At 33.2% G+C, this 16,778-nt stretch overlaps 3 protein-coding genes and 1 long non-coding RNA gene across 7 annotated transcripts; 3 read left to right on the top strand and 1 right to left on the bottom strand.

Annotated features, from left to right (window-relative positions):
- Positions 1–138: 138 nt before the first annotated feature.
- On the top strand, positions 139–5,658 carry Naprt (nicotinate phosphoribosyltransferase). 2 transcript variants are annotated; one of them, XM_076806217.1, is made up of 11 exons: positions 141–540; positions 1,088–1,258; positions 1,339–1,465; positions 1,679–1,890; positions 2,342–2,460; positions 2,538–2,731; positions 3,544–3,729; positions 4,601–4,826; positions 4,900–5,220; positions 5,297–5,425; positions 5,539–5,658. In XM_076806217.1, the coding sequence occupies exons 1-11, from the start codon at positions 471–473 to the stop codon at positions 5,614–5,616; spliced, it is 1,833 nt and encodes a 610-aa protein (XP_076662332.1). In that variant the 5' UTR covers positions 141–470; the 3' UTR covers positions 5,617–5,658. The 2 variants fall into 2 exon arrangements, with proteins under 2 accessions (XP_076662333.1, XP_076662332.1); XM_076806218.1 differs by lacking the exon at positions 3,544–3,729 and having other exon boundaries at positions 139–540.
- Positions 5,659–5,814: 156 nt separating this feature from the next.
- On the top strand, positions 5,815–8,458 carry LOC143365751 (palmitoyltransferase ZDHHC22-like). The gene is made up of 3 exons (XM_076806219.1): positions 5,815–6,784; positions 6,875–7,220; positions 7,327–8,458. Exon 3 carries the CDS (start codon positions 7,432–7,434, stop codon positions 8,233–8,235), a length of 804 nt encoding a protein of 267 aa, XP_076662334.1. The 5' UTR covers positions 5,815–6,784; positions 6,875–7,220; positions 7,327–7,431; the 3' UTR covers positions 8,236–8,458.
- On the bottom strand, positions 8,385–10,873 carry LOC143365752 (stromal cell-derived factor 2). Of its 2 annotated transcripts, XM_076806221.1 has the most exons (5): positions 9,912–10,873; positions 9,466–9,661; positions 9,143–9,391; positions 8,869–9,069; positions 8,385–8,787 (listed from the first exon to the last, which is right to left on the bottom strand). In XM_076806221.1, exons 1-4 carry the CDS (start codon positions 9,985–9,987, stop codon positions 8,901–8,903), a joined length of 690 nt encoding a protein of 229 aa, XP_076662336.1. In that variant the 5' UTR covers positions 9,988–10,873; the 3' UTR covers positions 8,385–8,787; positions 8,869–8,900. The 2 variants fall into 2 exon arrangements, with proteins under 2 accessions (XP_076662336.1, XP_076662335.1); XM_076806220.1 differs by having other exon boundaries at positions 8,785–9,069.
- A 2,213-nt stretch (positions 10,874–13,086) lies between these two features.
- On the top strand, positions 13,087–16,163 carry LOC143365863 (uncharacterized). 2 transcript variants are annotated; one of them, XR_013084596.1, is made up of 6 exons: positions 13,087–13,298; positions 13,674–13,743; positions 13,812–14,503; positions 14,700–14,801; positions 15,146–15,306; positions 15,413–16,163. It is a non-coding gene; the product is annotated as an uncharacterized LOC143365863 (long non-coding RNA). The 2 variants fall into 2 exon arrangements; XR_013084595.1 differs by having other exon boundaries at positions 13,089–13,298; positions 15,146–16,163.
- The last annotated feature ends 615 nt before the right edge of the window (positions 16,164–16,778 follow it).

Below are 16,778 nucleotides of genomic sequence, written 5' to 3'. Positions count from 1 at the left end.
TTTGGAACTTCGATGAATCGATTGAGCGTGATGCGCGAAAATCATAAGTTATATAGTAGTTAGTACAGGTGACAGTAGGTTAGTCAGTAGCGAAAATTCGCAACGCTTTCCACGCGCTCACGTGCTCGAACGAAATAGATAACCCGATTCCTAGTTATTTTTTAAGAGGAAGCTTCGCTATTGGTGGGAATGGTGGAATAACAGGTCGCGTTGTTCGTAACGTCCTTCAAACGTTTCTATCGATTCTGAGAGAGTGCACGGAGAGATACCCGGACTCGTAGTCGTATAATACGATGTTCACCGTTGAAAAATGTTAGTTCGTCGGTAACGGTGCTTGTCGTGCTGTGGCTGGCATAAACGTTCCTCGCTCTAGGATAAGGAGTCACTCTCTTTCTTTTCAATCACTTTTATTTTCATTTTCAATTTTCCCTGTTCTCGAGCCGAACCGCTGAACAGAGATTTCGCGAAAAATGTCAGACAACGAAGGAAAATCGCGGTGTTATTCCCGTCAAACTTGCGTGGTGCAACCGTTATTGACAGGTATTTCGAATGGGAATTTTATACGATTAATCAACTAACCGCGAAAAGTAACCTCAAAACAACCGACTCGATTTTATTTCGTCGTTTATCTCCTTGTTGATATCGCGACAGTGATGTAACGCAGTAGTGGCCTTTCAAAATATTATCCACGCGAGCTAACCGTATCTACACGAATTCGATAAAGAATTTTTTTTTCTTTTCCATTCACATAATTCTCTTCTCGAAAGGAAGCAACACATTTTTGTTCCTTTGCTATTTACATGCTTTTTCCATTTAAAGTGAACTGTTATTCAAACAGTCCACGAATTTTATTTTATCAACGATGTTGAAACGATCATTCGACCCATTCAAAAATCGAATACTATGTATTTACAAAATTGTCGTTTCGGATGAATGAACAGTAGCTTGTTTTTTGCATTTTTTACAGGATCATTCGAAATAATGTAACCTGGTGTTCTTGTTGATGTAATCATTCGAGATTAACTCAAGAAAAAAGATCAAATGTATTTTATAATCACTTGAACATAAGCTGATTATTTTATTTCAGATTTATATCAAATTACTATGGCATACGCCTATTGGAAAAGCGGGAAGGTGAATGATCATGCTGTGTTCGACTTATATTTTCGCAAGAATCCATTTCAAGGAGAATTTACCATTTTTGCTGGATTGGAAGAATGTATTAAGTTTTTGGAGAAGTTTAAGTATTCATCTAGCGGTAAGCATCGATGTGTACATATTGGTGGTATATATACTATTCGATAGTTCATGTGTTTACTCTAGCTGTTAATTTTACAGATATTAAGTACCTAAAGTCGACTATGCCTTCGTCAGTGGATCAGAGGTTTTTCGACTACTTGAAAGATTTGACGCCCAAAGATGTGACGATATACGCTATGGAAGAAGGCTCTGTGGCTTTTCCCAGGTTGGTACAAATACTATGGAACATGAATGCATCGTGCATATATCATTAAGTTATGTTAATCATCGTCATCATTGTCATCGTTTAGGGAAATTTTTCTTGCTCTTAAGACAGCAGTTTAGAGTTAATGTTCGAATGCTTATCGACATTACATATTTGATGAAACGTCGAACTTTAATAAGTTAAAACCTCAATGCAAATTGATATGTTATGCAGAATACCATTACTAAGAGTAGAAGGTCCATTAATAATGGTTCAGCTTTTGGAAACAACACTGTTAACCTTAGTAAACTATGCAAGTTTAATGGCAACTAATGCAGCCAGATACCGTATGGTTGCTGGGAAAAATATAACATTGTTAGAGTTTGGCCTTCGAAGAGCTCAGGGTCCTGATGGCGGATTGAGCGCGTCCAAATATAGTTATATGGGTAAATATTTATTAACATTTTCCATTAATAATCGATCGTTTTGCCGCATACCTAAATTATTAATTATATGCCATATATACTGTTACAGAATGGTACCATTTATTGTGGGACTGCTTCAAAGAAATATATACGCGCGCGCGCTCACTTACACGCACACACACACACTCATACATATGTGCACACATAATATATATATTTCTTCGAATAAAAATCAATGACCAGTACCATTCTATGACAGCCACGGCTACTCACCATGGCAATGAGTAACAATTTAAGAGCCCGATGAGGCATGTGCTTTTTTTATGTCACTTATTCGAATAAAAATACGTAAACCGTGTACGTGCATTTGTACATTGACGGAAATGTAATTGTAAATTTTTAATGGTAGTTATACTTCGTAAATTGTTTTAATAGTCACTTCGATTAATTGGAGTTTGAATTCTTTTTATAGGTGGTTTTGATGGTACCAGTAACGTATTAGCTGGAAAGCTTTACGACATTCCTGTGAGTGGAACGCACGCGCATGCATATATTACATCTTTTATTGGTATCGATGACTTGCAAGAACGAGTAAGTCAATGGTTAATTAATATGTTTATAGATAAGATTGTAAATGTTTATGCTAATGAAATCATCTTTCTTTTCAGACTTTGGCGCATAAAGAGACAGGAGAGGTTTACGATCTTCTCGAATTAGCTTACAAACATCAGGATTCCATTGCAGCTGATGTAGGAACACTAATTTCTGAGGCTTCTAGTGGAGAATTAGCTGCTTTGATTAGTTACGCTATTGCTTTCCCGCAACGATTTGTTGCTCTTGTAGACACGTATGACGTGAAAAGGTATGACACTACGCTTATTTCGTTCTTATTTCGTTCATCATTTATCTCATATCTTTTCTTCATAAAGTTTTCTTTTTTGTTTTATTAATTCTTTCTTTTGTATATTTGGTACGTGTAAGTAGATATACTGTGTTTTGATTTCATTTTACACGTGGGCAATCTTTCTTCTTACCGTTAGGTATGCATCTGTGTTTGAACACTTGCACGTATATACTTTGAGAATCGTACTTAAATGTGCACTGCCATATTTCTGTACTGGGTATAGTAACAACGCATAGTCTAATATGCTAAATTTAGCATCGGTTTTCTTTGAAATCTTTCGCCATCTATTATACAAACATTAATACTACTATACATTGCTATCTAGTCTGCATGAATATAAAGTAGTTCAAACAAAAGATTGCCTGAATTTTGAATATTCTCGTTCAAACGGAGGACAAAGATTATCGTTTAAATGTTTCTTAATCGTTCTTATCGTTTGTATTCAATTTGAACCTCAACTACAAAGACTCGAGAGAGAAAATATTTTCAAAGAATTTACTATGATATTTTAGATACGATCTGTGTTTGTGTCGTATAATTATGAAACAAATTTTGCACAGTTATATCGCATTATGTGTATGTGACAACAGCTGCTAAATATCGTGACAAGTTACTAAATATTCCAGGTATTATATCGGTAGCGTGATTTCTATTGAAAAAAGTATATTTAATCGGGTTCGCCATAGGCATTAGTAATTCTAATTACACATTCATAAAGCAGGCATGATGAAACATATACACACTGTACCATAACAGGTGTGTGTTTATAGCATCGAAACCACGGCCAAGAGACAGGCACGTATAACCAGCCTAAATGTAAAGAATAAACGTCTAACAAATGGGTCCAATTCACATGCCCAAAATGGTGTCGGAAACAATCCGATTTTATCAGAAACGACTTCGCATCACAAGAATGACTTTTTAAGACGAGGCGAATTGGGTGAGCTCTATGTGAGGTACGATTTTTATCCTCTCTGTCTGCTTTGCAGGATATAAATCATCATTTTTTTTAATCTACAAAATCTAAGTTAATCGATTACGTTACCTGTCGCAAGTAGAGAGATCATAAGTTTCTTCGTTAAGTTCAATCTTCATTTCATCGGGTTCAAACATGTATACACATGCAGTTCTTACCAGTCAAATTTCATATCATTAAAATACAAATTCAGCTGGATTCAATTCGATTCATGTACAAAACGAAAAAATCATTCTGTAAAGCGGGCAAGTCTATATTCCAAGATCTCTTGTTTATAGCATGAAATAACTAAGACGGAACAAGGCAAGTTTAATGTCACCTTTGTTTTTAATGTACGACCTTATATAGTACCCTTCCCAATTCAGCCATTTAACCGAATAGTTATTGTACTTACTCTGGAAAAAAAAAAGATACGATGAATCGTGCCTTGTAGTTAAAGAAAATGTTGATAAAACAATGCAAAGTTGGAAGTCTACTTACAAGTTCTAAATAGTTTGCATGTAATGTGGGTTGATACGTGTTCTGTTCAAAGTAATTCTGCTATATAAACAGAAAGTAGTGAGATACTTCGCGCATTTACACTTAATCAATGGTACTGCATGTTCTACACTCATTCCTGTCATATTTTAGTTGGCTAGAGTACTACTTATTAATTCATTTGTGTAGAGTTTCCGTAGTTTATCGTTGATACCGTTCACATAATGTGTAATAGTAGAATACATATTCTCGTAGGTGGGATTATGAAAAATATTACAAAATAATTGATCTTTACTTTATAGCGACATGTCTAAGTATAATGTCTAAGTATAGGTAATTGATAAATAGCTATAATAGCAAAATATTACATTTAGGAGCGGTCTGCTAAACTTCTGTGCCGTGGCACTAGCTCTGAATGATTTGGGTTATAAAGCGATTGGCATCAGAATTGATAGCGGTGACTTGGCATACTTGAGTAATGCTGCCAGAGACATATTTGAACGAATTGCAATCAAATATAACATACCTTGGTTCGCAAAGTTGATGATTTGCGCGTCAAACGATATCAACGAGGAGACTATTCTCAGTTTAAATGAACAGGTAAATAGATCTATAATAAAACATTGCAAATGTATATTGATTTTTTCTTAAATAAAGAACTTTGTTTTTGTAGAGCCACAAGATCGATTGTTTTGGAATTGGTACACATTTGGTAACGTGTCAACGACAACCAGCATTGGGCTGTGTTTATAAAATGGTTGAAATCAACAATCAGCCCAGAATGAAGCTCAGTCAAGAAGTTGGTAAAGTAACGATACCAGGGAAAAAAGATGCGTTTAGATTGTATGGAACGGATGGATACGCTTTAATTGATCTCTTGCAAAGATCTACCGAAGAAGTTCCACAAGTAAAGCAGAAAGTTCTTTGTAGACATCCGTTTCAAGAATCGAAAAGAGCGTATGTTATTCCAACGCGAGTGGAATCTTTGCATAAGGTAAATTGATGATAGCATTGTAAAATTGATAAACGAAAAAACTACAAGTATTTAGCATTATTACGATATTGTACAGGTATATTGGAAGAATGGTAAATTATGTCAACCACTACCATCGTTGCATGAAGTACGAAATAGAGTTCAGGAGTCCTTGAAAACGTTAAGGAATGATCACAAAAGGAATTTGAACCCTACACCGTACAAAGTGAGTACTAGTAATACTTTCAATTCGATATATCCATCTATCCAAATATACATGTATGTATATGTATGTGTATATATATATATGGATAATTAAAATAAATAACGTTTATTTAGGTCGCAGTCAGTGATGATTTATATAATTTCATACACGATTTATGGCTTCAAAATGCACCAATTGGCGAGCTCTCGTGAAGCTATGACTAGGTCACTATTGCAAACTGGTTACAAAAAGAAGGAAACTCATAGTTGTTAACACATGAAATAAACCGTGTATTGTGATGGCCTATACGACATATTATATCGAGGGTTTCAGAAGTTTATTTTTTACACTGTTTGAAGAACACCTACACGTGTAACCATCGTTCGACTATAGTAGTATATTTTGATAACTTGTGCAAATCATCCTACTATATGTTTACATAGTTTTATAAGCATATGATAGATTATCTTTAGAAATTGTTGCGATTGTATGGAATATACTGTGAACATACAGTATTTATCAAAAGCAGTAATCACATTTGACTTTTAAAGAGATGCGAAACGGGTAAACACGAATTAGCCATGCACAATTATTTACGTAGAATTACATTTCCTTTTTCGAACAAAAAAAGAATATTACATGTATATACAAAGCAAAAGAATCTACAATCGGTAATGTGAATAAGGTGTAAATAATCGTCGATCTTTTGAAGATTTTTCTTTTTATATTGTCTTTGTTTGTTTATAGAAGATAGTAATTTTCCAGGTTTTTTATTGAAATAAGTTGTGCTTCTAAGTGCAACCGAAGAGAAACTAGAAAAATAATTTTGTAAAATAAGTGTCTAAATGTCTATGAACGCAATGTACTGGGTATCCCACGTTCATAAGCAAACAAACAAGTAAAAGTTCTGAGTTCAACCTCTCGTTACGAAGAACGTACAAATTTCGCGCATAATAAAATTTACATAGTATTTTAAGATGTATAAATATGTAAAAAAAATATATTACGACAAAAACGTATTTGTTATACGATACTTGTTTCAGAGCAATTCATCCAATAATATATCGACCAAAATGTCGCAAAGTTCATTGAACTTTTACTGTTTAGATTACACTTTTTTTGGATGTGTTTACATATAATTTGATCTTATTTTTGTACTGTATAGTTGTATTGACATATACTTTAGAAATACTTTAGAAATATGTATTGAACGATGATAGATTTTTACACAGAAATTTTAATGTACATGCATCGGTAGATCTACTGTTTTTTCACATTAGAACAATTTAATGTAAACGGATACACCAATAAAAGATAATTGTTTTTATAGTAAAATAAATGGAGTATGGTCTATATCTACAATGCAAGCATAATTTACATGTATGTATATATTTTACGAATTACTATATACACGAAATCTGTTAAATATATAAATTATAAATTATTTGTTTTTTTTTTGTTTTTATACAGCAAAATTTCAATTTATGAATCTTTCATTACGTTCCAGTTCATAAAAGATACGGAAATTTCGTATGTTTTCGTAAAAAAGGTTTCAAGTTTCTTCTGTTTTGCTCTCCATGACACATGAGCGCTCATGATTCTCATGAATGCGAATGCGAACCCAATAATACATGTCGAAGACTTGCTTATACTACTTTGCTATGTCCCATAGAACATACCATATAGAAAAAGTAAGAAAATCGCATAATACCAATACATTAATCAACACTGTATTGCGGAAAAGAAATTACATACATTAATATGTAATTTTGTTTAGGGGCATAGCTCCGGTGAAATTGGAGGGGTTATAATCAAGGTCAGTTGATCCATCTTCGTATTGTCCTCTAACCTCTAATAAGATAATATATATGTAGCTTAATGCAAACAACGGGAAAATCGCATGTACATTTTTTCTTTTGCAGGATAAATAATCAGTGTATTGATAGAATTGTTGTTACGCATCCAAAGATAATTATACAGATTTTAAGTATCCATTTAAAGTGTCTATGCCATTACAAATGTAAAATATGAAAACAGTTCCCCAATTTATTGCAAAGTCTTGCCCATTTATTACTCTATTTTATAGTTTAGTTGTTATCGTCCTAACCACGTATGTTAATGGACGAATTACTCCAGTCTTTATATTCTTTTGCATTCAAACATATTTGAATTGGTATTCGGTGTACAATATTGGTCGTAAGACAAAAGTTATGGAAGTGATGATGATAGGAAGGAAATCAATATATAGCAAAGTAGCAAATAACACAGAATACAAATGGTACTGCGAGAAATGCATTAAGTATACATGCAAACCAACACAGCACTGCATTTTCTGTAGAAAATGTTTTCACTTTCGGGATCACCATTGTTTTTTCTTAGGTGCTTGTATACTACGACAAAATATTGGAAATTTCATTTTATTTTGTTTTTATGCATCCTCAACATGCATATACTCGTTGTGCACACTGGGGCCATACTTGTATGAGAATATGAACCGTGTAATTAGAACAGACACAGACTCTTTCAATATATTTTTAAACTTTTGTTTTCCTGTTGCCTTGGTGAAGTTATTATATTCCAGAGAAAATAGTTATATACTATTTGTAACTATGTTCGATATATCAGTTACCGTTTCATGCGTTTGTTTGGTGTATGCAACATGGAAATTGCACAGTTACACAACTGGCAAACAAAGATATTCAAGCATATCAAGAAAGCAAAATTTAAATGAAATTTTTGGTAGTTATGGTCTTTCGAACATTATTTTCCCATATAATGGTCTCATAGGAACTAGAGATCTAAATGGAAAATACCAACTGAAACAAGTATAAGTACATTACTATAGTTTGTGCATGGAAATGCAACAAAAGATGAAAGCACCGAAGAGTTGTTCCTATGGAGTTGTAAGAAGCACTAATCATAAATGTTTCTACATTTTTGTAAGCACATGTACATACACACGACTAAAATTAAACACACATTTTCTATTTATCTCAAATTGTATTATATTGTAATAAATATTGCATACGTTTAATACATTTACACAAACAAAACCATACTGCACTGCACTCTTCACAGAAATGTTCGGAAAACTATAAAGAAAATTCTTGTGCAATAAAGTAACTTTTCCTTTAGTCGTTACAACCTTACTCGTAATAAAAGTACATAGTATTAAAAGTATAATTGTCGCAATATTATTTGGCGTTTACGTAGATCACGAGAAGAATTAATAATGCTAAGTTTTATGTTTCCTAAATTTGTTCTTATAAGTTACAGTAATGGAAGAATATAACTTTTCTATTAGTTTCTCATTTACAAAATCAATTCAAACGTGTTTCAGGAAAATCTTTCCTCATAGAAATACAGAACAATCAGATACTGATCTGGAATCAAATTGAAAAATTTATTGACATGGGTGTCTATTCTTTGCAATATTTGGTAAAATTATTTAGAATATTATTTACCATTGAAAATTGTAATTCTAACGAAATACATTTTATAATTCTGTATGCGCGGAATGTTGAGCCTCTAAATTATGAGGATGAGTAAATACTCCCTCTGTTGATATCCACTGACAATGGGGACTAATGACAGAATGTTCACCTACTACTTCGCTTTGACCGTTAATCGGGTGACCGTAGATTCTTCCGCTCACTGCTAAATACCTATAAAATAGTGAAAATTTTATTTGTATTGGAAATACTTTTAAGATACCCAGAATATTATGGTCTAACTTACGCAGATGTGTCTACGTGTTTCAACATAACATGAGAATCCCTTCTCCATAATTCGTTTTCGTCCCTTCTCAGAGATTCATTGTCGCATATTAAAACCCAATTGTCTCCATTGTCTCCTTCTCCTTTGCTATCTCCGTAAGCAGATATTTCTTGTTTACCGCTAAGAGGTGAGCTAACACTGTGAGAATGAAGATTCTTTCTTGTACCTATGTGCTCCAGTCTTATGATGTCTCCGCACTTGACAGGCTCGCTGTTGAAAATTAGTTATATAAATCAAAATGAATGCACCATATATTTCATTCTAATAACAATGTTGTCACATACCCCCTGGTGCATTGTTTATTCGTCGGTCCTTTAACAAGCCAGTACGAGTTTCCATTCTCTTTTGGTGACAAACCCGTTACCGATTGTTGACCACTGCCAGTTCCATATTTCATATCGTGAGTATGTAATGTGACTTTGTAGTCTACATTCAATAGTTTTAATGCAGAACCGCAGGTCACATACTGTGTTCCTTTAGCTATTTCCAACAAATACGACATTAATACATAGAGACCTAACGTTTGTCAAGAGACAATAAGGTTAACATAAAAATATCAATGACATTGAAATAATATACGTAATATTTATACAGGAATACTTGCTGAGAAAACGAAGCGTATTAATGAATTCAAGTTAATTGCAAAAATAATAATATTTCAAGTACTCGTATTATAGATTGACATTGACATTTCGCATGTAGTCGATCGATGGTAAAAGCATTCATTTACCTCTGACGGAACTTGACCATAATGCTGCAACTATTGTTAGAATCACAAACGGAAAATTAATTAAATAATTGTTCATTTTCTTCAACCGATAACGAAATGTTTAACTCTCGGAGGAACACAAATCGAATGTTCGATACACGTGTACATCTATATACGTGTTAGCCTCCTATTGGTGAGATGTGACTGTCAGTGGTTCCCAATTCCCAATTCCCAATTATGTATACATTTGTTCGTAGTGCTTTAATTTTTCCGAACATAAGTACATATTGTATATTTGTGAAGAATCTATCAAAAATGTTGGACAGAATTTTGTGTCGAAGGAATTTAAGAAATTTAATACATGTTCAGCTTATGTTATATTCATATTTATTTTGTAAATATTTTATAAAACAATACCTTTCATTTTATTTAAAAAAATGATAAAATTACTAGGCGTTTTATTAATCTACACGGAACAATTTATATGGAAAAAGCATGTATCTGTTACACTAAAAAATGCAATAACATACTTGGAATCATATTCGATATCCGAATAGACTGTTCGGTGAATTGTTATTTTATAAAATTGCACTTGAGAAACGTGGTAGATACTGTTGAATATATCAATTCAAAAAATAACTACCTCGATATAGACAGATTTTACAATAATGGTACAAGTACCCCAACCGTTCCTCTGTATAATAAAACCTTATCGATATTCCCTTAATTGATATTTATGCTCTGATATTACACAACTTTTAGAGCGAAAAATACTTTGTCAAAAGTTATACAATTAACGCGTAACATGTATATTCGATTGTTGAACGATAGGAATGAAATGCGTTCTGAACAGGCACAAAAATCTGCCTTGTCATTCAAATAATTTCAATTTAATTGTACAAATGTATGAAGGAACTGTCCCCAAGCATTCTCAGAATATGCTTTGTATTGTGTTGGAACGATCAATAACGACGAACAATACTCCGATTAATACTCAACAAGTTTTGGACGGGTTTTAACATAAACATATGCTGCTATTACAACGAATATGGCAGCAATCGTAGGTAACACCACTGTGAAGACACGCTGTTTGTTCTTTAGAAATTCCTTTTTTCTCTCTTTTTTCTGTTTGTTTGTTTCTTTCGTCTTCCCCTTCAGTTGACGCATCTTCTCGCTGTAAATGATAAAAGATAATGTACACATGGGTAATGTGATTTCGTTGGAGAGAGTATTTTGTTAAAGTGTATTATGTTAAATACTACTAGATAAGATAAAAGGAACAATCAATTTCTTTATAAATCACAATCGAAAATTCGAGTTTCTTAAAAAGGTGTATTATCATATCGAATAGTTAACTACGTGACCATTTGTACAATGCATATGTTTATGACAGCTTTAAACACTGTCAAAGTACAGGAGCTTTCAGATAAGAGAGTAATAATAAACTCGTGTATTTTATAGCCTATAAGTAAGAGGGTAAATCTAAATACCTTTAACGACTCGTTTAAACAAATACGAAAGAACTTCAGGACTTCGTCTTGTGATCCTCAAGCAATCGGGAAAAGCAGATTTACGTACATGACACGTAATAAAATAACGCTACCCAACCAATCGTAATTTCTGTCACTTCCGCGTGAAGGCAGTCAATTGAACTACGTTAATCAGTAGATTCGAATCGAACCAGCATTTTCTTGTCGCATCTGTATTATGTTGTATTTACTTACCCATGCGCGTTTACACGTTATATATAGTAAATTACTATGTATAATGACTGTGCGTTCTTTACTTTTGTTCTTTTATTGCCATTCGCATGCTTATGGAAATATTTACACGGTTACCTATTCTCTATACTCTATACTATATATACAGGGTGTCCCAAATAAATGGGAACACCTATGTAAATATCTTTCGTATTTACAGTCCTATCAGAAAACTTCAGAGGACAAAGTGACACTATTGCAGGGGGTCATTTTAATGGTGAAGAAAAAAATTTTTTATGTCGTATTTTTTAATGAAATTTCAAGGTCACCGATGTTTTTTTAAATGGAATAGTATATTTTTTTTGCGATAGCATGATAGACAATAAAAAGCTGAATTTAGTGGATACCACCTTTTGACCTTGAAATGACCTTGAGCAAGAATAATCATGTTGAAGCGGATGAAATGTGGAAGTTTAAAACTTACGTGTTTCAACAAAGTTTGCGCGTTGTTTACGTCGGGTTGACCTTTACATATCATAATCAATGTTCGAAATGTTGACCATCCTCATTTATGCAATGTTGCAATCTTTTAATAAATGATCTGTAGGCATTGTCCATTTCCTGAAACGTAATTGAAGCACGTGCTGCAGTAATCCTTTGCCGCATATCCTTTGGCGTTGTGGGTTTATCATACTTTTCTATTTGCAGTATTCGTGAAATACTACTTCTGCTAATACCGGACTCTTGTTCGAGTTGTCGCAAACTTACATGTGGATCATTAGATACTGCGGCTAGGATAGTAATTCTATTTTCTTCGTGAGTTACAATTCTTTGTTTATTACGATTTTTAGAACTTACACTACCGGTATTTTTCAATTATTTTACCATGACGGAAAATGCGTGTAACGAAGGACAAATACGATTCACAAATTTTTCACGATACAAACGTACTGCTTGCCTCAAAGATTGGTGGCTTTCGCCATAAGTGAAAACCATATCGATTCGTTCCTGTACAGTATAACATTAACGATCTCAATGATACATACTCTAACATAAACATACGCTGTTTACTATGAAAACTATTTCGAACATTTATTATGATATGTAGAGGTCAACCCGACGTAAACAACGCGCAATCTTTGCTGGAACACGTAAGTTTTAAACTTCCACATTTCATCCGCTTCAACATGATTATTCTTGCTCAAGGTCATTTCAAGGTCAAAAAGGTGGTATCCACTAAATTCAGCTTTTTATTGTCTATCGTGCTATCAGAAAAATATACTATTCCATTTAAAAAAACATCGGTGACCTTGAAATTTCATTAAAAAATACGACATAAAAAATTTTTTTCTTCACCATTAAAATGACCCCCTGCAATAGTGTCACTTTGTCCTCTGAAGTTTTCTGATAGGACTGTAAATACGAAAGATATTTAGGTATTCCCATTTATGTGGGACACCCTGTATATTTTAACTGTCAAATTGGAATCATTCCACGCGCACCACCTTCGCGCTTAAATTTTGTTTATGTTTACGTTTTTATTTCGTTTTTTTTGGACGACAACGAATCACGTCCGTGTAATCGTCGGCTAAGAGAACGTTCAAGTAACTTCGTACTCTGGCAGAACGTGAAATTTGAACGTCATGAGACAGGAATCGATTATTATTAAAACTGATCAAATATGACGACGATTAAAGCACATTCTACGGTGAGTACAATTAAAATTTAATAAGTTAAATGTTAAACGATTTGTAAAGATTGTTACGATACTTCGAATCGCATTGATAAAAGTTCATTTCTGATGATATTCTTATCGTATATTTCAATCAGGAAAAATTAAAACCTCTTTATTAGAAACAATGAAAAAATGTTTAACGTCTCCAAGACCAAAAGATACCAAAATTCGAGGTAATTTCAATATAAAATTCATTTAGATAAAAAAATGACATTGGACTTTATTAATATATATAAACTACTTTATATATTTATACTTTATAGTTTGATAACAGACCTCAACCAGTCAGAATATTACAATTATAATTATTTTACGTGTAAATAATTAATAACAATCTATGCATTTCAGTTAAGAAAAAGATACTGTCTCGAAGATTGGGTGCAATAAAAAAGAATGTCAACACAGGAACAAGACAATGGTTAGTTCATTTAATTTAATTTTAATATACAAGTATATTTGTAGTAATATACCGTTTATTTTTCTTAGGCTTGTGTACATACAACAAGTTTAACAGTCTTTCTAGTCATGCACGTAGAAATCTTGATTTTAATAACATGCCCGTTAGTACAGTAAACAATAAAACTGACAATGTGGACCAATTGGTCAAGCCACAGTTAACAAACACTGAATGAACATCCAAAGAAGTTCCTAAACCGAAGATAATAGATAAAGAAATTGGGACAAAACATTGTTAAGCCCAACAAGAAGTATACTATAGAATCCTAATGTAAAATAACATCTAGCAAATGCAAAACTGTTAAAAATGCGAGCCTGAATATCGCTAATCGAAGTTCTGCGAACTATTGTGAAATTCCAAATACGAAACTGTTTGAAAAAAATACATATTCTCTAGATCAGAGACATTTGAAATGTCAAGGACCCGAAACGGTAGAAGAAAATAAGTGTATGAAAAGATTATGTAATAACTGGCAAAGTATAGAAATAATAGTATCTAAGAGTGGTCTGAGCACAAAGCATCCATCGTCTGAAATGTTATACATCGATAGAAATGAATTTATGCATTTAAAATGCGAACTGGAAAATTTAGTAAGCCCAACAGAAGAAAATCTAAGCAAGTTGAAATCAACATTAAGAAATTAACATGTAACGAAATTGTTATCTGTGTCACTTGTCCTTTTCATCCAACATCCAAAGAAGTTCCTAAACCAAAAATAAAGGTACGCTAAAAATTAAGAGTAAGGGGGCAAAGAGACTTTGGATTCGAATTCGGTTTATCATAATCTATTAGAATCGTCTATAGATTATTGAAATGTAGTTAAAATACTGTTCCGATGTCCCGGAATACTCTTCAGATGTTAGTAGAGAATTATGAAACTACGCATCCTGAATGGTAATATATAATATATTTTACAGATGGTGCACACGTTGAGCAATAACAGATCGAACAGTATTTGGGAACATTCCCTTTTAGATCCTAATAACTCGAAAATTAGTAGAAGGAAACCGCAAGCTAAGGTATTATGTTTATACCATAGATACGTGCTTGTTGTATGAAAATGCGACCAGAATTTCAGGCAAGATCCGAGTATAACTCGGAAAAACCTATAACTCCCCTATTGAATCGAAGCTTCAATCAATGCTTACAAATAGTATATAGAAACAGTCGCGATACAACTCGCAACACTTCTACGAAATGACCGTTAACACTAAACTACATTCCCCACTTTATATGAACAAAATGTAATGAACAGGGTTTACATGAAGAATGGGCATTTGATTCAGAGTTTAACGAGCGAGAACCTACTGTAATGACAAATTCGTGATATTTTACTATTAATTTGTATGTTTATATTTTGCAGTCCAGTGAAGGCTGATTTTATCAAGGCGAAACATCAGCATTTAGCATTTGTGTTACGTCCAAGTAAGGAAGAATGTTGCAGCGAAGAAGAGTTAAGCAGGCAGCTACATAGCGGCGTTCGTACAAGCAATTTAGGAACTTCTTTGAGACTGCTTGCACAAGGTGCCAATCCAAATTATTTCTACAAGATATTGATAAATAAACTATTTAAGAGCATAGTGATGTTATGAGTGCAAATGTTCGTCTAACGAAATACTTGTTCCTACAGGAAAAGGGTACAACGCCATTGCACGTTGCTGCTCGTGCAGGACAAGTGGCATAGACAACAATTTTGTTACGTGTTAATGTTGATTTCAACTTGCTTAGATTTTCTTTTGTTGTGCTTACTAAATTTTCCAGTTCGCATTTTAAATGCATAAATTCATTTCTATCGATGTATAACATTTCAGACGATGGATGCTTTGTGCTCAGACCACTCTTAGATACTATTATTTCTATACTTTGCAAGTTATTACATAATCTTTTCATACATTCATTTTCTTCTACCGTTTCGGGTCCTAGACATTTCAAATGTCTCTGATCTAGAGAATATGTATCTTTTTCAAGCAGTTTCATATTTGGAATTTCACAATAGTTCGCAGAACTTTGAATAGCGATATTCAGGCTCACATTTTTAACAGATTTGCATTTGCTAGATGTTATTTTACATTAGGATTCTGTAGTATACTTCTTATTGTGCCTAACAATGTTTTGTCCCAATTTCTTTATCTATTATCTTCGGTTTAGGAACTTCTTTGGATGTTCATTCAGTGTTTGTTAACTGTGGCTTGACCAATTGGTCTACATTGTCAGTTTTATTGTTTACTGTACTAACGGGCATGTTATTAAAATCAAGATTTCTATGTACATGACTGGAAAGACTGTTAAACTTGTTATATGTACACAAGCCTAAGAAAAATAAACGATACATTACTATAAATATACTCGTATATTAAAAATATAATTATGAACCAACCATTGTCCTGTTCCTTTCTTTTTTAATATTTTCCCCACCTCCTCCCACAGCACTCCCCCCGGATACATACTATGACATTACTACAAAGGGTGGTATTTTCTCCGTTACTTTCTCCACTGTTTCCACTAAGCGCTCGGTTGCCCAAAATGTTCTACTATTCTTCTTAATTTCTTACTACACGGTTCCCGTGCCACGTATTTGTGTATTTTAGTACACGTTCAAAACCGCGATTTCGAGTGGTTACCCGACGGTAGAGTTACCTAGGTGTACAGGTAGACTCACGATGAATAGCAAACCGCCATGATGAAGGATGGGGAGGGTTTTCGCCCTCTATGTGAAAATTACAAATAAGTAATAAGATATCGATTTTTAGCATTTTCATTATCGAAAATATTTTAAGTTTCATAGTGCTCTGTTATATAGTATTTAATAAATAAAATAAACGTTGTTGATTTTATATTTTTTGTATAGATATATATATAATATTTGTAAAACCACAAACTATACAATGTTTTGCAAATAAAACTATATTACAATAAAATTCCATAATTCTATTCATAAAAAAGTTTGTATTTCGATTGTGGTCAAGGAGTTCGAATATTCTAAACGTAATGTAAAT

The sequence above is a fragment of the Halictus rubicundus genome, chromosome 2 (assembly GCF_050948215.1).
Source record: "Halictus rubicundus isolate RS-2024b chromosome 2, iyHalRubi1_principal, whole genome shotgun sequence".
Lineage (NCBI taxonomy): Eukaryota > Metazoa > Arthropoda > Insecta > Hymenoptera > Halictidae > Halictus > Halictus rubicundus.
The sequence above is the reverse complement of the archived record's forward strand: the minus strand, read 5'-3'. Positions and strand labels throughout refer to the sequence as shown.